Source organism: Leopardus geoffroyi, chromosome E2 (genome assembly GCF_018350155.1).
Source record: "Leopardus geoffroyi isolate Oge1 chromosome E2, O.geoffroyi_Oge1_pat1.0, whole genome shotgun sequence".
Lineage (NCBI taxonomy): Eukaryota > Metazoa > Chordata > Mammalia > Carnivora > Felidae > Leopardus > Leopardus geoffroyi.
Genome location: NC_059335.1, coordinates 28,112,215 through 28,134,593, shown reverse-complemented (window position 1 = coordinate 28,134,593; position 22,379 = coordinate 28,112,215). Strand labels below are relative to the sequence as shown.

Sequence of the window (22,379 nt, the reverse complement as noted above, 5' to 3'; positions counted from 1 at the left end):
GCTTCCGATTCTGTGTCTCCCTCTCTCTCAGCCCCTCCCCCATTCATGCTCTGTCTCTCTCTGTCTCAAAAATAAACAAACATTAAAAACAAGAAAAATGGTATCTATTTCAAACTCGCCTGTATCTGATACATATGGTACCTTAAATTTTTTAAGCATTACAGATTTTCAATGAATCAAGAAAAAAGCCCAATCACTAATTATATATAAAGTATTTATTTTTATGCACATATTTACCTACAAAATTTACAGAAAATAAAACAATGCCGAATATATAGAATACCCTCTTATGACTTCGTAGGAGCAGAGGGTTTTATTGCTGCAGCTTAAAGAATTAAAATTTTATACACATGAAAGCCAAGATCAACACATTTAAGTGGTAGCCTTGCTAAAAAGTTTGTGTCCTGTTAACTGAACTTTCAGCTTTATGGTAAATGGAATTTAAAAGACAGCTTGTGAAATAATTTAAACCTTTTCAAAATCTTCTAGTAAACAGGTAAAAGGCACCTCCAGTTCTTTAAAATATTTACAGCAATCCTAATAGTTTCAGTTTCAGGGCTATTATAGTACATGTGGCTAATATGCATACACAGTATGTCATTAACACTCTCTGAACAGTGAGAACCGTGGACTCGGGTTTGTGGCGCCGCTCCCACGTGACCTTTGTGATGGAGGGGCTGATCAATTACACCTGTGCAACACCAGTGTCACAGCCACGTCCACCACAGCATAAAATCCAATTATCGAAAACAATGACTATCGAATTCCCAGACATTACATAATTTATAACTAAACTTGTATATTCAGAAGCCTTTGTGGAGTGTTCTTAAAATTAATTAAAAAACATAAAGTATATTCAGCGTTAAACGAAAACAATGAACAGGAAACTTACTAACACAATAGTGGCTGAAATTCACTATCTGGCTTAATGAAAACTGTTTCTCAAAACGTCTATAATTTCTTACAACGTACATAGTGGAGAGGAGTCTTCCTCAGTTTAGGCTCAATCCGATGTTTTTCTTGCATTATGATTAGAACAGAGGAGTGTAAGAATGAAAGGCACAGCTATGCAGGATAGCTGGGTTTAAAGAGCTGTGGGGATGGCAAACAGATGTTCCTGAAATACTGGTGCAGGAGAACAGAGTCCGAGTAACATCTCCCTCTGTAACATTGGCATTGATTTGCTATTTACAGTAGTTTGCAAAAATACATTATAAAAACTGGATGAGGTTCTGTTTCTAAGTTTAACTTAGTAACATACAGACATACTTCATCTGCAAAAGTCTCTGCAGGGTCTGAAGTACTAAAGTGACACTAATACTGAAACACAGATAAAAGGTACCGAGCCAGAGAATGCGAGCCATCATCATCAAGATCACCTGGGTAAATATTGCACACTTCTTGTCAGTTGTTGCTATGACCTTCACATATCCAACTGTAAAAGGAATCCTTTATGGCTTTTTGCTCAATCACTTATTTGAAGAAAGGCTGTTGGAGGTCCCATAACAACGAGCATACATTGTCATTGAACATGAGGCCTAGGTTTCAAAATGAGTTTTCCTGTCTGTAAAGATGAAAAAAAATGTTTCAATACACAGTTCTATTAAAAATATCACTTCTCCATAAACCTTAAAGTGCATTTGAAGGGTACCAGAACTCCCCTTTATATTAAGTAAAGATTAATCAATTAATAGTTACGTTTTCAAAGTTTTCCTTGTGTGGAGCATTCTTTCTGAAATCTTCATCACTTTAAAACACAATCTGTTTGAAGAATTCCCTGTCCACTGGCTACCTAAAAACCGACCAATCAATCCAATGAATAAAATCCCAACATGTATAAACCAATTCATGCTCCTTGCCAAATGGACGTTTATAAAACATAAATGTATTTGAGCAAAAACATTTTTCCTTTTCCAACATTACATTTTTAATTCCAAGTGAAAATGTAAACCAATGGTTGGAGTACTGGACACTCACATGTTCAGTGTTAAGTGGATATAACTCTTCTGTGAGGCCAACGGTTTTTTTTTTTTTTTTTTAATATAAGCTCTATACCCAACGTGGGGCTTGAACTAATGACCCCAAGATCAAGAGTCACATGCTCTATGGACTGAGACAGCCAGGTGCCCTGGACCAACTGTCTTATTTATCCAAAAAAAGGGTACATGCCACATAATCCAAATAGTTCTACTTCTGGCAAGTTTTCTCAACGAAACTGGACTTGAGTGTAAAGCTGTACACAAAAATGGTACTAACTCTTTCATTCAATATCTACTGAGTGCCTACTATGGGCCAGGCCTTGCATGAAATGCTAGGGATCCAGGAATGAATGAGACAGACTCCCTGGTCCTCTTGGAGCTCAAGTTCTGGCAGAGAATACAATACGTAATATAGAAACTGTGGAAACAACTGTATGACGAACAGGGCATTATATCATGATGCGTCCGTAAAATGGGACAATACATAATTAAACAAAACAGAAGACCCTAACTATGACAGTGTGGGTAAAAAGCCCAGAACCCTGCATGTGATTCACATGCAATACAGGGTGGCTCTTGGAGCCTAATATTGGGTCAAAGAAGCAGGTCTGAAAATTCCTTAAAATCTTTTATGAGAAGTGAGAATGTGCAACATAATATAAGACACCTTTGGTTGCTGAGACTCCAGTATCCTCAGGTCAAAAGTGCTGTCCAGGGGCGCCTGTGTGGCTCAGTTCGTTGAGCATCCGACTTCGGCTCAGGTTATGATCTCAGGATTCTGGGTTCGAGCCCCACATTGGGCTCTGTGCTGAGAACTGGGAGCCTGGAGCCTGCTTCAGATTCTCTGTCTCCTTCTCTCTCTGCCCCTCACCCACTCACACTCTCTCAAAAATAAACTTAAAAAAAAAAAAAAAAAAAAAAGTGCTGTCCAGATTCTGGTCACCTTAAGATTCTCCCTTTCACTTCATTTTCAGCCATTTGATTTTTGACAATTCCTTGACACATTGATAGAACTTGGACACTAATTTTTTCACTGTTTTGTTGAGGTACAATTTATATACAGTTAAGTGTTCAAACCTTGTGTACAGTTTTATGAGTTTTAACAAATATATACGGCCACATAGCCACCACTCAGATCTAGCTACAGAACATCACCACCACCCAGAAAGTTCCTCCATGCCCCTTTCTAGTCAATGGCAGCTCCACTCCTTACACAGACATAACCACTTACCATAAATTCTGCCTGTCTCTGATCTTTACACAAATGGAATACTAGTGTGTCCTTTTGCATCTACTTCTTCCACTCAATGGGTGTGAGATTCATCCATGTTACTGTTTCAGTAGTTTGTATCATTTTATATTGTTGATTACAACATAAAATATACAGTATTCCACTGCATGAATAGACCATTTGTTTTATCCACCGTTTTAATCTATTTTAAATTACATAAGTAAGACGTTAATATAATCTCATTTTTTATGTTTTTTAAAAATTTTGAGAGAGAGAGAGAGAGAAGCATGCACGCATGCACAAGGGAGGGGTAAAGGGGGAGTGGGGAGAATCCCAAGCAGGTTCCATGCTACCAGTGCAAAGCCTGACATGGGGCTCAAACCCACACACTGTGAGATCATAACCTGAGCCAAAATCAAGAGCTGGAGGCTTGACTGACTGAGCCACCCAGGCACCCCTAATGTAATCTTGTTACTAAAAAATTCAAATACAGGGGTGACTGGCTGGCTCAGTTGGTGGAGCATACAACTTTTGATCTCAGAGTTTTGAGTTCAAGCCCCATGATGGGTGTAGAGATTACTTAAAAAGAGAAAATAAAAAATGCAAATGCTGCTAAACAAAATCCTTCCTTCCATCTATCTCAAATTCTAGCCCTCTTACAGAAGAAATCAGTTTTAGCATGAATTCTCCTAGACTGTGTTCTATGGGTTTACATTCATATATATAAATAAAACCTGGAGGGTTTTTTTTTTTATTGTTTATTTATTTATTGAGAGAGAGTAAGTGAGCATGGGGGAGAGGCGGGGGGAGGGAGGGAGAGGGTGAGGGAGGGAGGGAGAGAGGATATCCCAGTAAACAAAAATGAGCAAAGGAAAAGGAGACAAACCAAGAAACTGACTCTTAATTATGGAGGACAAACTGGTGGTTACCAGAGGGGAGGAGGAGGGGGGATTGGTTAAACAGGTGATGGGGATTAAGGAGTGCACTTGTGGGGCTGAGCACCAGGCGATGTATGGAATTGCTGAAATCACTGTATTGTACACCTGAAACTAACAGAACACTGTATGTTAACTCTACCAGAATTAAAAAATAAATGGTACTAGGGAAAAAAACAACTGAAAAAAAAATACCAAACTGAGTATATTGTTTGGTAATTTTCTTCTTGCACCTAACTTATCTTGGAGGTCCTTCCATGTCCACATTTACAGATTTACTTGTGCTTTCCTATTTTCCCACCCCCCTGTTGAGAAACATAAAACCTGTTCCCATTTTTTCCATACTGCGAAGGATGCTGCGATGAACGACCGCGTACCTGCCTCCTTGTGTACATGTGATGGTCCCCACTGGGGGGAGATAGAGAAAAGGAGAATGGTTGGGTCGTGAGGCATGCCAATTTTACATCTTACGGGATGATGAAACTGCCTTCCAACACGGCCATACCAGTGTATGTTCGCCACAGGCAGTGTGTGGATGCATCTACTTCAGTCAGCACAGTTCTGGGGGTTTAACTTCTGCCCATGTGACAGGTAGGCAAGACAAACAAATGGAAACTCAGTTTTACCTTGCATTTCCCCAGTTACAAATGAGGCTATTTGTAGTACCGCTTCTATGATTTGACTTACCTTTTCCCACATATCAAATGTACTATTTGTCTTTTTTTATTGATTTTTAATACGTCTTTAAATATTCTGGATTCTATCCTCTACTAGATACCTTTCAAATGTATGTATTTTTTGATCTTGAAAGAGAGAGCGAGAGCGAGCCTGAGTGCACAGAGGGGAGGGGCAGAGAGAGAGAGAGACAGAGAGACAGAAACTTCTAAACAGAGTCCACGCTGTCAGCATAGAGCCTGATGTGGAGCTCAATCCCACAAACTATGAGATCATGACTTGAGTCAAAATCAAGAGTCACATACTTAACAGAATGAGTCACTCAGGCGCCCCCCCACCCTTTAAGTTATTTAGTTTTTGCAATAATCTCTACACCCAATGTGGGGCTCGAACTCATGACCCTGAGATCAGGAGTCACATGCTTTTGCCACTGAGGCAGTCAGGTGCCCCACAAATACCTAATCACTACTTAATTTCTTGCCTTTTGCTGTACAAAATTTCCAAATGTTGATGCAACTAAAGGTTGATCCAACCTCTTCCATGATGGCGTTTCTGTGTCTTAAAAAGGAAAAAGGAGCTTTTCTGCACCAAGATTATAAACATATTCACCTGTATTTTCTTCTAATGCTTTAATTGTGGGATGTGAATGTCTTCTTAAATACATTTACAACCAGGGGTGCCTGGGCGGCTCATTCGGTTAAGCATCGGACTTCGACTTAGGTCATGATCCCACAAGTTGTGAAGTTTGAGCCCTGCGTTGGACTCCTCACTGACAGTGTGGAGCCTGCTTGGGATTCTCTCCCTCTCCCTCTGCCCCTCCTCCACTCTCTCATTCTCTCTCAAAATAAATAAATATATATATAAATAAAAAACTTTGGGGCGCCTGGGTGGCGCAGTCGGTTAAGCGTCCGACTTCAGCCAGGTCACGATCTCGCGGCCCGTGAGTTCGAGCCCCGCGTCAGGCTCTGGGCTGATGGCTCAGAGCCTGGAGCCTGTTTCCGATTCTGTGTCTCCCTCTCTCTCTGCCCCTCCCCCGTTCATGCTCTGCCTCTCTCTGTCCCAAAAATAAATAAACGTTGAAAAAAAAAATTAAAAAAAAAAAAAAAAACTTTACCTGGAATTTAGTTTAATTGATGCAGAGATCTAAATTCATTTTTTTCCAAATGAAGTCAATTATCTCAACACTACTAGCCCAATTCTTCCCTTTCAACTTAAAATACTATCCTTATTCTCTCCTAATTTTTAAAAAAAACATTTTTTATGTTTTTTTTTTGAGACCGAGAGAGAGAGAGAGAGAGAGAGAGAGAGAGAGCGAGCGAGCATGTGCAAGCCAGGGGCAGAGAGGGAGGGAGACACAGAATCGAAGCAGACTCCAGGCTCTGAGCTGGACATGAGCACAGAGCCTGACATGGGGCTCGAACCCACAAACTGTGAAATCACGACCTGAGCCAAAGTTAGACACTCAACCGACTGAGCCACCCAGGCGCTCCCTTCTCTCCTAATTTTTAAAAAATCAGTGTTGGGACCCCTGGGTGGCTCAGTTGGTTAAGTGTCCAACTTCTGCTCAGGTCATGACGTGATTCTGTGCTGACAGCTCAGAGCCTCCAGGAGGCTTTGGATTCTGTCTCCTTTCTGCCCCTCCCCGGCCTGTGCACGTGCATGCGTGCACACTTTCTCTCTCTCTCAAAAATCAACAAAGAGGCACCTGGGTGGCTCAGTTGTGTCCAACTTCCACTCAGGTCATGATGTGACTTCAAGCCCCACCTCGGGCTCTGTGCTGATAGCTCAGAGCCTCAAGCCTACTTCAGTTTGAGTCTCCCTCTCTCTTTGTCCCTCCCCCACTTACACTCTGTCTCTCTCAAAGGTAAATAAACGTTAAAAAATTAAAAAAATAAAATAAACATTAAAAAAAATCAAAGTGTTTAGTCTTTATTCTCTTCACTCATAGCAGTGGGCTTCCTGCTCCTAGTATTTTTCCTCTTTATTCTAATTTTTTATACAAGGTATTACTTAATACATTAAAAAACATTTTTTTTTAATGTTTATTTATTTTTGAAGGAGAGAGAAACAGAGTATGAACAGGGGAGGGGCAGAAGAGAGGGAGACCAAGAATTCGAAGCAGGCTCCAGGCTTTGAGCTAGCAGCACAGAGCCCAACGTGGGGCTCAAATTCATGAGCTTTGAGGTCATAACCTGAGCCGAAGTCAGATGTTTAACTGACTGAGCCACCCAAAGCACCCCAATAATTTTTTGATTTGAAGGAAAAAAACACCTTAATAAATAAATAAGCAAATCAAACCATGAGATTTCTTATCTTTTAATTTTAACTAGGCTCCACCCCCAACGTGGGGTTTGAACTCACCATCCTGAGATGAAGAGTCGAGTGCTCTACTGAACGAGCCATTCGGACACCTGAGATACTCTTAATACGTCAAAACGTGATCAACTTTTAGAAACACAGTTGGCTTGTATGTCTGCAGTCTGTTGATCTGAGATCTAATTTAAAATCCTACATACAGAATACCATTAGTTTACAAAACCTACACCCACCAAACTAGTTTTGGCCCATAGTGACTACTCTATATTAGACCTATGATGACTTCAATTATAAGACACTACATGGTGATTTTATGTCATTAAGAAAGATTACACTTGATCTTAGCCAAAAGGCTAAAAAGCGATGTCATTAATAAAGATTAAACTGGGGGTGCCTGGCAGGCTCAGTCAGTAGAGCCTGTGACTCTTGATTTCAGGGTTGTGAGTTCAAACCCCACACTGGCACAGAGCTTACTTACAAGAAAAGACTAAACTGTACAACACCACAAATTATTAGACGCATCTCAATTTCAGAGACGTAAATGTGTATCTTAGGATCAGTGCTATAAAGAATATTCCCACCATTAACCCTTGCCGACTGACAATCTATATTAATGCCTGTTTTACTTAAGCCAAAACCGTTCAGTCCTCTCATGCAGATCTGTAATTTTTTAACATAAACAATACTCACATCGTCACAAGACATGTTGTATTCTGCTAGTACAGTTCGACATCGAGCAGCTATACTGAAAAACTGTGGTCAAAGGAAAATTGATCATATGAGGAACAAGCTTTTAACAACCCCTAGATGATCAAGAAGGTGCTTTAAGCTGAGACTAAAACTCAATTCTGCAAAGGATACATTGACGGCGCAACGACCCGCTTGTGTATTCCAGCAAAAAACAAGCCTATCAGAGTGATACAGCTAATGGTGAAGAATGGGTGATTCCATAATGACGTGAAGAAGGACACCTGAAAAAGAAGAGTTTGAAATATAAAAATGTTCAAAATCTCAGAACAATACCAACACCTACCTCCCCACTTGTGCTTAAATACATGTTAACATTTTAATCATCTCAAAATACGAGGATCTGAAGAATTCAAAATAATCTTAGTTGTTTTGCTGGCCATAAAAATAATTTGTTTCCTATCTTTCACTTAACAAGATAGCAATAATCCCCCCATTCATTCTCAGGACTTGAACCATTACAAATGCATTCCTATAATCAAAAACCATCCCACCAAAAATATTTACTGAACCCTTCCTAGCAAGAACCAATCTAAAAAAACACAAGAACAGGACACCTGGCTGGCTCAGTTGGTAGAGCATCTGACTCTTGATCTCAAGGGCCGTGAGTTCAAGCCCCACATGGGGTATGGAGACTACTTCAAACAAACAAACAAATCAGAGTCTAAGAGAAACAAAGGGCTAATTTCAGATCTGGTTTTATTCAGATGACAGCAGGCAACAGGACACCATGAATACGTGGAGACAAAAGTTCAGGATCCAGCACTGGAACAAGAGTGGGCACTGCAGCCAGATGACTGGGGAATAGAACTTGAAGAAGGAAAGATGTGTTTAAAGTCTGGAAAAAGAAATCAAGTGGACTAGTTACTAAATGGGAGCAAGAGAATTAAGCCAAAGGCCTGTGTACCTCACTCTCCTACTAAGAGATGCGTACGTATTTCAAGAAAGAGAACTAAACTTAAAAAAAGCTAGCTGGGCCAGCATGGTATGGGTTAAATAGATTTGTCAGATGAAGAAATGAGAGCCTGAAATATCAGAAACGGAAAAAGCTCCCAGAAGAATAAAATTCTGAATAAAGGTTAATAGTCCAGAGGAACGTCTTCATGAAACCTTTAAGGACAGGAATTTCCACAGGCCAGCTCTATTTCACATGGCCTACACAATATAAGCACATATGGTGTCTTAGGTGTTAATTTTAACTAGAACAGTCAGTATCAGCTTTCTTTCCTCCATGGCAACAATCAACTGCATCTAAATCCCAATTTCCCCCTTTAGATCAGGCATTTGTGTACTGTCCAGTGGGCTATATTCCTTCTCTCCTCGGGTTCTCCCAGCTAGACACACACTGGCTTTCGAGTCTGCAACTCTTGCTACAGAAACAATTGCTTTTTAAAACTCCTTTCAGGTTTGAGGTTATTAAATACTGAAATACAAAGAGCTAACCCTTAGGCTAATAGTTATATTCTCACCTAATTTAGAAAATTACATTAACTACAGAGTTTTGGGCCTATTTCAAATTACATTTAATTCTGTGTTTTATTAAGATCTCAACTAGCTGAAATCAGCTTATATTTTTCCCAATTAGAAGTCAGATTCATTTCCCAAGACAGACCTTTTCAATCTTCTTGGCAGCCTCCTCACTCTTCCCCTGAAGATGAGCACCGAGCACAGGCTTAAGATCCGACTTTTTTAAACGAACACACAAGAGAGTTTCCTATCTGCCATAAAAACTCCTCTATTAACGTAAAATTCCATCTCCAACCTCCCCTACCTCCTATTCTTTTATATCTCCACCCCAGTGGATAAAGTCAGAGAAACTACATGCTAAATAAACCCCTGGCTGCCTGAATTGCCATTTGGACTGCTGACAAAAGCTGGCTTTTAGGTTTTTCTTCTGTAGAACCTAACAGACTATAAATAAAGCTGGTAGAAGTAGTCTACCTAATTACACTTTAAAAAAGGATGTGGGTTTACGATTTGAGAAAATTACAACATTACCTAAATAAAGCTCCACTGAGGGAAAAAAAAACTTCACTGAAAAAGGGAGACTGTGGGGCGCCTGGGTGGCGCAGTCGGTTAAGCGTCCGACTTCAGCCAGGTCACGATCTCGCGGTCCGGGAGTTCGAGCCCCGCGTCGGGCTCTGGGCTGATGGCTCAGAGCCTGGAGCCTGCTTCCGATTCTGTGTCTCCCTCTCTCTCTCTGCCCCTCCCCTGTTCATGCTCTGTCTCTCTCTGTCCCAAAAATAAATAAACGTGGGGCGCCTGGGTGGCGCAGTCGGTTAAGCGTCCGACTTCAGCCAGGTCACGATCTCGCGGTCCGTGAGTTCGAGCCCCGCGTCGGGCTCTGGGCTGATGGCTCAGAGCCTGGAGCCTGTTTTCGATTCTGTGTCTCCCTCTCTCTCTGCCCCTCCCCCGTTCATGCTCTGTCTCTCTCTGTCCCAAAAATAAATAAACGTTGAAAAAAAAAATTAAAAAAAAAAAAATAAATAAATAAATAAACGTTGAAAAAAAAATTAAAAAAAAAAAAAAAAAGAAAAAGGAGACTGTGGCTTCTCTAATAAAAAAGCGTGAGTTTGAAATTAAGGTACAAGTTAGAAGAAAGAGGTAGAATTTTGAGAAACACGCTATCAGATTTCATCAAAGGATGCTTCAAGAAATAACATTATGAAATCTGTTATTGCATTTGGTATAGGGATGTTCTTGGACAGTGCCCAATGGGAGATCTCTCAGTGTTTCCTATATTAAATTTCAGGCAGGATATTTTTTTTTAAAGATAAACGTGGACAAAATTTTTGCTAGCTTATGGAACTTATACATGTGTTCTCTTCACAGAGAAACAAAACCATGGAACTGTGACTTTATTGATTAGGTAACTCAGGGACTAATTTGTAACTCAGTTTTGGCAAGTTTTCCGGCCCACATGGCCTTGTCTGTGACCTGGTTTCCTTACTGTTTTTGGCCCTCCAATCAGTCTTTTTTATTCTAATTTGACTTTGTTTTACACTTATATTTTGCTATTTTATCATATGTTTCCTGCAAAGTCATCTCAAATACTTTATGGTATGAGGAAAGGAACTACCAAAGATATGTCATACAAGAAAATGGTATTTTATAATTTTTTAAAGCTGGCACAGATGACCCTAAATGAACAAAGGAGAATAAAGACAATGTTTACACTGAAATATTTAAAAATATGTGAATATACGTAAAAAGATATGTAAAAAGCTCAGAACTGAAGGAGAAGTAGTGTAAGTGGAGTAATATTTCTTAGGCCTTTTTCCCTGTGAAAGATACTTAACCTACAAGAGCCAACCAAAGTTTTTCTTAAGCAAATGAATATACAGGATATTTTTAATATAAGGATCAATATCACTACTTGTAACAAGAGGTAACATTTGAATAATACTTTACAATGAACAAAGCACCACTACATTACCTCATTTAATCTGCAAAAAATTTTAAATCAAAACTTCTAGGGGCGCCTGGGTGGCTCAGTCAGTTGGGCGTCTGACTTCCGCTCAGGTCATAATCTCATGGTCTGTGGGTTCAAGCCCTGCATCGGGCTCTGTGCTGACAGCTCAGAGCCTGGAGCCTGCTTCGGATTCTGTGTCTCCTTTTCTCTCTCTGCCCCTCTCCCACTTGTGCGCGCTTTCTCTCTCTCTCAAAAATAAATAAATGTAGGGGCGCCTGGGTGGCGCAGTCGGTTAAGCGTCCGACTTCAGCCAGGTCACGATCTCGCGGTCCGGGAGTTCGAGCCCCGCGTCGGGCTCTGGGCTGATGGCTCAGAGCCTGGAGCCTGTTTCCGATTCTGTGTCTCCCTCTCTCTCTGCCCCTCCCCCGTTCATGCTCTGTCTCTCTCTGTCTCAGAAATAAATAAACGTTAAAAAATAAAAAAAAAATAAATAAATAAAATAAAATAAAATTTCACTAAGTGAGCATACTTGTAAAGCCAGCATACAAAACTTTAAAAAAAAAAAAAAGAAAAATAAATAAATGTAATAAAAAAAATAAAAATAAATAAATAAAATAAATCAAAACTTCTACCTTTTGTGTCTCGGGATCTATTAACCAGTTCCAGGCACCAGTAGCTGTACAGACAGATACCACTATGAGAAGCACTGAAAAAAGATAAACATGAAATTAGTAAGGACATAAGCCGTCAACAAATACATAAATCTATAAATGAATAAATGTATACAAATACCACCAATTCCTAATAAATGACAGCCAAAGGATGCAGCATTTTATTAAAATGGGGAATGCACTCAACTGAGGAATTAGGAAACTTGCTGTATGACCTTGAGGAATTCACATAAAAATCGGGATACTCAGTAACTGAGGATAACACTGTCCCTATTAGTTTAGTCAGAACTTTCGAAGATCAATGAAATTAAAAGCAGTAAGAACCAAGATAGTAAAATTTTAATATAAGATTCCATATTATGTAACTTTCAAAGTGCTTTGTGATTTTGCAGATTTCATAAATTCAAGTTAAAAAACAAAAAACACCTCTCATTTTCAAATGTAAAAAAACCAAAGACTCCTTTATGAATGCACGGAGAATTCTGACTAGAGGATTTTGCCTTGCAGACAACTGTCTGCTGTTAGGAATGCGGAGTACACAATCAAGATCAGATTTTCTTTAGAGACTTGAAGATCAGGGTAAAAATGACTGATAGTAGAACTAAGAAAAGTTTTCTTCCTCCCCACTAAGCTAGAATTATTTTAGGAATTCTAAATAGATCCTAAATAAAACGTAACAGTAAACGGTATTGGGCACCTGGCTGGCTTAGTCAGTGGAGAATGTGACTCTGATCTTGGAGTTGCTGGTTCGAGCCCCACATTGGGTATCGGTATGTGTGTGTGTATGTGTATATATATATGTATATATGTATACAAAAAGGAAATCTTTGAAAAACTTTCTTTTAAAAATAAATGGTACTTGGGGCGCCTGGGTGGCGCAGTCGGTTAAGCGTCCGACTTCAGCCAGGTCACGATCTCGCGGTCCGTGAGTTCGAGCCCCGCGTCAGGCTCTGGGCTGATGGCTCAGAGCCTGGAGCCTGTTTCCGATTCTGTGTCTCCCTCTCTCTCTGCCCCTCCCCCGTTCATGCTCTGTCTCTCTCTGTCCCAAAAATAAATAAACGTCGAAAAAAAAAATTACAAAAAAAAAAATAAAAAAAAAATAATAAAAATAAAAATAAATGGTACTCCTGGAAAATAATAAAAGTGCACTAAGACTTAGTTAATATTCTGGGTATCAAGCTACTGTCCTTCAGTTAGGATGCAGACAGTGTTAAAATGTAAAGATCAGGATTCAAAGAACAACAGAAACATAGTAAAACTGTATCTAGGATTCCTGGTGATGTACTTTTAGAAGAGGCAAATCATAGGAAAACAATCTTCATTTTAGGTATTTAGTATAGAATCAAAATTTCAAAATTACATTCTCAGCTCAGAACAGACTAAATTCAATTTCTTATAATTCCTTATTTCAAATAAGAAATATATACTACACAGATGCCTCTTTTGAAAAATGAAGCAAAAGCAAAATCAAACCCACCAGAAGGGACCTCAGACACATATTTTTGATTGGTGTATTACCCAAGCTGAAGTCATTTTCACATAAGCACAGGACCATGAATCACAGAAAAAAATAAAGTACACTCACTATATTATATTTTGTAAGATAGGACATTATCATATACATTTAAAAAAATTTTGGGGGTACCTTCATGGCTCAATCAGTTGAGTGGCCGACTTTAGCTCAGGTCATGGTCTCACAGTTGGTGGGTTCAAGCCCCACATTGGGCTCTGTGCTGACAGTCAGAGCCTGGAACCTGCTTTGGATTCTGTGTCTCCCTCTCTCTCTCTGCCCCTCCCCTGCTCATGCTCTCTCTCACACATTTAAAAAAAAAATTTTTTTTTTTTTTACAAAAAAAAGGAAAAAATTTGAAGTAGCACTGAAATAAGGTTTATGGGGTTATTCCTCCATAAACCAAAGAACTTGAGAAAATCATTACCTGTAAATTCTGACCAATCAGAATCCTCACAGCATACAAATAAAATTTTGCCAATAGATCTAATAAAAACATCACAAATAGTCTTGACACAGAAAACACTCCTAACTGCAATAGTCCTCTCTGGTCCCACAAACTGAATTACACTTTGAAATGCAGGATGTTTTCAACATGTGCTGTTGTACTTCCCTCTTTGCAGGAATTCAATTTAAAAAAAAATTTTTTTAATGTTTATTTATTTTTGAGACAGAGACAAAGCATGAGTGGGGGAGGGGCAGAGAAAGAGAGGGGAACACAGAATCCGAAGTAGGCTCCAGGCTCTGAGCTATCAGCACAGAGCCCGACGCGGGGCTCAAACTCAGAATGTGAGATCATGACTTGAGCTGAAGCCCGGCGCTCAACCGACTGAGCCACCCAGGTGCCCCTGTGGGAATTCAATTTTAATAATATACATCCAAGAACCTAAGACTGGTCCCAACATAAGTGAGTAAAGCATTTTGTGTGCTGAGGTCATTACTTGTGTATTTGTCTGCATTTCTTGTGTATTTCCACGGGGTAATAACCACAATTCTTTCAATCCTATTTTGTGTTACTTGTGACATTTTGAATATACAGTTAAAACGTGAATTTGTTTTCTTGGATAGGCTTCCAAACAACACAATCACGCTCTGCTAAAACTAAGGGTAATTTTATAACCTTTGTAAAGTATATGTTAAATATGGTTTTCCTCAATAAAACTTCAACAGGGGCGCCTGGGTGGCGCAGTCGGTTGAGCGTCCGACTTCAGCCAGGTCACGATCTCGCGGTCCGTGAGTTCGAGCCCCGCGTCGGGCTCTGTGCTGACAGCTCAGAGCCTGGAGCTTGTTTCCGATTCTGTGTCTCCCTCTCTCTCTGCCCCTCCCCCGTTCATGCTCTGTCTCTCTCTGTCCCAAAAATAAATGAATAAACGTTGAAAAAAAAAAATTAAAAAAAAAAATAAAACTTCAACAGTTTATAACCAAATTGTAAAACTGCTAAACAAGCTCCTGAAATTATTATATATGTTGCTTATCAATATTGTAATATTTAATTTTAAAAGTGCATGTATTTTAACGGAAAAATAAAAATTCAAACACATAAAACACTGTATGGCCAGTTCCTTTTCTTCACAATTTCTTTAGGATGCATTGTTTACAAATTTAAATAAGCTTAAAAACTGTCACAACAGGGGTGCCTGGGTGGCTCAGCCAGTTAAGCCTCTGACTCTTGATTTCTGCTCCGGTCGTGATCTCACAGTTTCTGAGATCGATCCCTAGTCCAGCTGTGCGCTGACAGTGTGGCGCCTGCTTGGGATTCTCTCTCTGCTCCTCCCCAACTCTCTCTCAAAATAAACAAACTTAAAAAAAAAAAAAAGTAAAAACTGTCAAAACAAAAGGAAATCTTATGGTTTAGTAAAACATTTGTTAACCAAAAATTTTACACAAAAGCAAATCATTGCTAGGCAGAAATAAAAGTATCAATTGTAAGTTTATTTTGCCTTAAAGTAACATTCAAGAACTTACTTCTCCAACGTCCAGTGGCAGGTTGCAAACAATGAATATATTCTGTAAGTCTCCTCTCAAAAGCCTTGAGATCTAGGTAAAGAGATGTCAAATTCCTAATTAGCCACTCTGACGAGTTTGAATCTATTAAGATGAAATTTTAGATACTCTAACTGCTTCAGGTGTTACACGCCAACTTACATGTATCACTGCACTGTTTACTTCGTTTACTATGACAGCTTTAAGCACTTGACAAAAACATTAGATTTCTTTAATTCCAATTTCACATATAAGGAAACTGGCTGGTTCACTTTTAGAAGCTTCGTAAAATGGTATGTGGAAAATCAGCAGCAGCCTCAGCCGGCGCCAAAAGCTAGAATTTTGGGGGTTGCAAATAAAAGGATCAGAATCAGGGCGAGTTTTAATTCTGTTGGAACCAAGAACTTTCTATTAGAACAACGTATTCCCCTAACCTCAAAGGCTTCCAGGTCTATTTGACCGCAATGACCCGATTCCGCTTTCCAGCCCTCATGTTTAATTAATGGCTATGCTTTCTGTCCGGTCTTACTGGACTCCTGATACGGCTAACGGGTGGGTGTGGAAAGACACTCCCCTTTCCTCCCTCTGAATGGGTTACAGGTGATCTTCGTGACACTACTGAAGCTCAAACTCGGAGGCCTTCTAAAAGGGGCGTCCAAGGTGCTCCTGAGCGAGCAAGGAAGGCTCGGTCGCGTTTCTTAAACTTTAAAAGGAGATCAAGAGGCACTCCCTTACTCCAGCAGTTACCGGAAACCACAACAGGAATTAAAGATACAACTCCCATGGTTATCAATATAAAATAAGGTGAATTAGCATTCACAGAAAGCAAAATGCAAATCTTTGCCAATGAATAAAAACAAAAGCAGCACAGAAGAGGGGCTCCTGGTCCAAGCTGCGGGGGGTGGGGGGAGAGGGGGGATGGGAGAGCTGACGCAACGGCCCCCCAGCGCCCTCGGAGGCCAGACGCGCTGGAACCAGCGTCCGGCCCTCTCTGGCCGCCCCTCGGCCCCCAAGCTCCGACCCCCTTCAGTCCATCCTTCTCGGCCTCCTCTCCCCGGGGCGGGTTCCTCGCCACTCCAGCCCCTCCAGAGCCCCGCCGGCTTCCGGGAGGAGCCCGGGACGGGCCCGGGCAACCCAGCAAGCCCACTCTACCTTCCGCCTGCTCCAGCGAGTTCATGTCGGGCGGCAGCTCGGGTCACCGCCGCTGTCCCGTCCGCATCGCAGCTCCCCGGCCCGCGCCCGGCCCGCAGCGCCAGCTCCCACCTCCAACCGCTCCCCGCTGCCCCTCCCCGTCGCACCTCCCCTTACCTACACCCGCTACGCTCATTGGGCATCACTGCCAGACCCCACAACTAATACGGTTTCCTATTGGTTAACTCCGGCACCGGCCTCGGGGCCTAGAGTTGGACGGTCAGCCGGAGGGACCAAGAACTGCCGGCGGCCGAGCTGGTGTAGCGCTGGCGCCGCTGCCTGACCCGGGGGGGAACTGCAGCCTGTCCGAGCCAGTTCGCTCATAAAGGTATTCTTAGCTTCTTGTCAGGTTCTTTCATTCCTCAAATGTTTATTATTGAGCGCCCATTTCCTTCCCAGCGGTGTCCTGGTCGCTGATGAGGGAATCAGAAATGAACCAGCTACCCTCCATCTAGCACGTAAGGGAGTGTAGAACAAACTAGAACCCAAATAATGGATTTAGGTAGAGTACCTCTTTCCTTGATAACCTAACTCCTTAAGTAGGTATATTTCCCTTGGTCAATTTTTCTCACCTTACCCGACTTTCATAAATCATAAAGAAGGCAAGCAAAGTTTGAGCCCCAGTACCTAGAACTTAAAAAAAAAATCTGTAAGGTATTGACTACATTTATATTTAGTTAAAATGTTTCTTATTGGGTTCCTTGTGGTTATTCATCCAAGAACTATTTATTGCATGATGTTCTAGGCACTGTATTTTATCAGGGATACAGTTATGAGGAAGATAGAGAAGATTTCTGTCCTAAGAGAGGAAGGGTTACAGCAAGCGGTAAACATGCAAATAAGTAATGCAACGCTTGACCTTGGGGTCCTGAGTTTGAGTCCCACCTTAGGTGTAGAGTTTACTTAATAAATATCATGCAAGTAATAATTGATTTCAGATAACGATAGGTGTGTGAAGGAAGTAACAGTAATACCATGCAGTGAGCTAAAGGAGGGGTAAATTAATTAATTAATTAATTAATTGTTTAAGCCCTAAGTCAAACTATCCCTTTTCACTTCTTGCTCAAGGCTCCATTTCTCCATCTCCAAGCCTTGTTCATCACGTTTTCCTTCTGTCTCCAGCAGTGTCTAAAGAATGGTTACTGAGCACCTGTTATATTATAGGCTTTTCTGGGCTAGATGCTGGGGACGTGAGGAGTGAGACACACTAATGAAGAGGACACTACAAAGCACTGTGGTGAGTGGGAACTGTGCTAACTGCTAACGGCCTCCCAGAGACCTGTTAACTGCAGGTCTTCTGCTTGCCTGATGGGGTACGTCAGTTTCTAGCAAGAGCTTGGAACAACAGAAAGACCAAGGACTACCTCCTAGGGTTCTCCCTCTCCATCTTTCATTTTCAACTGTGCTCAAATAAATGTTGAATGTGTCTTTGAAAGGGTGCACATTCTTAGCTTGTCACGGGCACCGACATGTATGGGTCGTGGGGGTTAGGAGGCAGTAAGGGAGGAGAGGAGGGAAACCTATTTCCCTTCATAGTCAGATTAAGAAATTTTGGTTTTTGCTGTTGCTGTTTATTTATCTGAGAGAGAGAGACACACACACACAGAGGGAGAGCATTTGCGCACACACAAGGGAGGGGCAGAGAGAGAGAGAGGGAGAGAGAGAATCCCAAGTAGGCTCCATGCTGGCTGTCAGCCCACACAGGCACCCTTATCTGATGTTTTTACAAATCCTTTGGTCTCCCCAGTACCTTGGGTTCAAAATTCTTAACCTGGTTAAGATATTGAAGCATTCATACATTGTTAGTAGGGGTGTGCCTGGGTGGCTCAGTTGGTTAAGTGTCTAATTTTGTTTCCTGGAAGGACTTTTACTTATTTATTTGTTTGTTTATTTGTTTGTTTGTTTATTTTTTATTATTTCTCATTTTATTTTTTTAAATTTACATCCAAATTAGTTAGCATATAGTGCAACAGTGATTTCAGGAGTAGATTCCTTAGTGCCCCTTACCCATTTAGCCCATCACCCCTCCCACAACCCCTCCAGTACCCCTCAGTTTGTTCTCCATATTTAAGAGTTTCTTATGCTTTGTCCCCCTCCCTGTTTTTATATTATTTTTGTTTCCCTTCCCTTATGTTCATCTGTTTCGTCTCTTAAAGTCCTCATATGAGTGAAGTCATGATACTTGTCTTTCTCTGACTAATTTCACTTAGCATAATACCCTCCAGTTCCATCCACGTAGTTGCAAATGGCAAGATTTCATTCTTTTTGATTGCCGAGTAATACTCCATTGTATATCTATACCACATCTTCTTTATCCACTCATCCATTGATGGACATTTGGCCTGTTTCCATACTTTGGCTATTGTCGATAGTGCTGCTATAAACATGGGGGTGCATGTGTCCCTTCGAAACAGCACACTTGTATCCCTTGGATAAATACCTACTAGTGCAATTGCTGGGTCGTAGGGTAGTTCTATTTTTAGCTTTTTGAGGAAACTTTATACTGTTTTCCAGAGTGGCTGCACCAGCTGGTATTCCCATAAGTGTCTGATTCTTGATTTTGGATCTGGTCATGATCTCACTTCACTGTTCATGGGATTGAACCCTGTATCGGGCTTTGTGTTTGCAGCAAGGAGGCTGCCTGGGATTCTCTCTCTCTTTCCCTGCTCGTGCTTTGTCTCTCACTCTCAAAAATAAATAAACATTAAAAAAAAAGAGTCTCTTATGGTTTGCTTCCCTCTCTTTCTTTTCTCTTTCCCTACATTCATCTGTTTTGTTTCTTAAATTCCACATAAGAGTGAAATCATATGGTATTTGTCTTTCTCTGACTTATGTTGTTGCAGATGACAAGATTTATTCTTTTTTAAAAATATTTATTTATTTATGAGAGAGAGAGAGAGAGAGAGAGAGAGAGCGCACAGGGAAAGGGCAGAGAGAGAATCCCAAGCAGGGTCCAAGCTGTCAGCACAGAGCCTGATGTGTGGCTTAAACTCACCAACCATGAGATCATGACCTGAGCTGGAATCAAGAGTCAGAAGCTTAACCGACTGAGCCACCTAGGCACCCCACGATTTCACTCTTTTTGATGGGTAATATTCCAGCGTGCATGTATGTGTGTGTCTGTGTGTGTCTCTGTGTGTTCACCATGTCTTCATCCATTCTTCAGTCATGCTTGAAATTATTAAAATTTTTTTTGAGAGAGAGAGACCATGCTCGGAGAAGGGGCAGAAAGAGAGGGAACAGAGGACCCCAAGTGGGCTCTGCATTGACAACAGAGAACCTGATGTGGGGCTCGAACTCATGAGCTGTGAGATCATAACCTGAGCTGAAATGGACACTTAACTGACTGAGCCACCCAGGCCCCCTGAAAGTTTTTTTAATTGAATATCTTCTTATACTTCTTTGTGATAAAATTATGTTTCTAAATTAAAATTTTTTTTAATTTAAATTTCTTGTGACTTAGGGACTCTATTTTTAAAAAGTACTCTGGGGGCACCTGGTTGGCTCAGTGGGTAAAGTATGCAACTCGTGATCTCCAGGTCATAAGTTTAAGTCCCCCACTGGGGATAAAGCCTACTTAAAAAAATTATTCTGGGGGCGCCTCAGTGTCTCAGTCGGTTAAGCATCCGACCTCAGCCCAGGTCATGATCTCACGGTTCACGAGTTCAAGCCCCGCGTTGGGCTCTGTGCTGACAGCTTAGAGCCTGGAGCCTGGTTCAGATTCTGTGTTTCCCTCTCTCTCAGCCCTTCCCCTGCTCATTCTCTGTTGCTCTCTGTCTCAAAAATAAATGTTAAAAAAAATTATTCTGGATTGAGTTACATTATAAATTATCATTTGTAAACAATCAACAAAGGCAATATAAATATATTACAGATACCAATAAATGATAACAAATAGAATAAAATTTGGTTGGAAATGGGGGCACCTGGGTGGCTCAGTTGGTTAAGTGTCTGACTCTTGGTTTTGGCTCAGGTTGTGATCTCACAGTTCATGAGATTAAGCCCTGAGTTGGGCCCTGTGCTCATAGCACAGATTCTCTCTCCCTTTCTCTCTCTGCCCCTTCCCAGCTCTGTCTTCGAATTTTATTCTTTTCTTTAAATAATTTTTTAAGTTTTAAAATTTATTTTGAGAGATACACAGCGTAAGTGCGGGGAAGCAGAGAGAGAAGGAGAGGGTGAGGGCAGAGACCAATTTGGGGCTCAAACCCACAGAGGTGGATCATCTTGGCCTGCACCAAAACCTAGAGTCAGATGCTTAAAACCGAGTCACCCAGGCGTCCCAATCAAATTTTATTCTTTTTTTAAGTTTATTTATTTATTTTGAGAAAGAGAGAAAGAGAGGGTGGGGGATATACCTGTACTGTACATTGTGGTATATTGTGAAATGATTTTTCCAATCAAGCTAATTAAGAAATTTAAAATCTGATATAGTTACCTGTGTGTGTGATAACACTTAAGATCTATTCTTTCAGAAATTTCTAGTATACAATATAGTATTATTATTATTGTTATTATATTTTTAAGTAAACTCTACCCCCAATGTGGGGCTCAAACTCACGACCCTGAGATCAAGAGTCACATGCTCTCCCAACCAAGTCAGCCAGGTGCCCCCAATACAGTGTTACTGATTATAATTGCCGTGTTATACATCAGATTCCCAGGGCTCATTCATCTTGTAACTGGAAGTTTGCACCCTATCATCAACCCTACTCCATTTCCCCTACTCTCCAGCCCCTGCTACTATTTAAAAAATAACTGTTGGGGTACCTGGGTGGCTCAGTTGGTTGGGCGTCCGACTTCGGCTCAGGTCATGATCTCACGGTCTGTGGGTTCGGGCCCTGTGTCGGGCTCTGTGCTGACAGCTCAGAGCCTGGAGCCTGTTCAGATTCTGTGTCTCCCTCTTTCTCTGCCCCTCCCCTGTTCATGCTCTCTCTCTCTCTCTCTCTCTCTCTGTCTCAAAAATAAATGTTAAAAAAAATAAAAAAAAAATAACTGTTGCCCAGGATGTAGAGAAATTGGAACCCTTGTTGGTGGGAAAATGAAATGATGCAGCTGCTATGGAAAACAGAATGGCAATTCCTCAAAAAAAAGGATTCACAATAACCGAGAGGTAGAAATAATCCAGGTGTCCATTGCCAAATACAAGGATAAGCAAAGTGTCGTGTGTGTATATATATATACATGGAATATTATTTGGCCTTGAAAAGGAAGTTCTGACACTATAACATGGATGGACCTTGATGACATTACACTAAGTGAAATAAGACAGTCACAAAAAGACAAATACTGTGTGATTCCACTTACATCAGGTACTAGGGTAGTCTGGTTTATAGAGACAGAAAGTAGAATGGTGGTTGTTGGGGGAGGGGGCAGGCGGTGCTGAGAGTTGGTTGGTGTTCAATGTGCACAGTTTCCAGTTTTACGAGATGAAGAGTTCTGGAGATGGGTAGAATTGGTAATTGCACAGCAATGTGCGTGTACTTAATGCCATGGAGCTGTGTGCTTACAAATGGGTCAGACGCTGTGTGTATTTTACCAAGATTTAAACATTTTTAAAAACACACAATAACCTATCATCCAAAAATATTTTATAGCTCTCTCACTTGATTAGGCCCTGGTTAGAGCTCTAGCAGCTTCCCCTTCTGCAAAAGGATTTCTTACTTTGTCCAAAGACTCTTCCTTACCTCCTCAGTTTCTGGAAAATATATCACAAAGGCTTTACCAAGAGT

General features: G+C 40.9%; 1 protein-coding gene and 1 long non-coding RNA gene across 2 annotated transcripts; one reads left to right on the top strand and one right to left on the bottom strand.

The window, feature by feature from the left end:
- Positions 1–200: 200 nt before the first annotated feature.
- Positions 201–16,725, bottom strand: CNEP1R1 (CTD nuclear envelope phosphatase 1 regulatory subunit 1). The gene is made up of 6 exons (XM_045442688.1): positions 16,612–16,725; positions 15,442–15,513; positions 11,928–12,001; positions 7,998–8,107; positions 7,827–7,881; positions 201–1,564 (listed from the first exon to the last, which is right to left on the bottom strand). Exons 1-6 carry the CDS (start codon positions 16,634–16,636, stop codon positions 1,523–1,525), a joined length of 378 nt encoding a protein of 125 aa, XP_045298644.1. The 5' UTR covers positions 16,637–16,725; the 3' UTR covers positions 201–1,522.
- Positions 16,726–16,868: 143 nt separating this feature from the next.
- Positions 16,869–18,085, top strand: LOC123579121. The gene is made up of 2 exons (XR_006702633.1): positions 16,869–16,978; positions 17,815–18,085. It is a non-coding gene; the product is annotated as an uncharacterized LOC123579121 (long non-coding RNA).
- Positions 18,086–22,379: the final 4,294 nt, after the last annotated feature.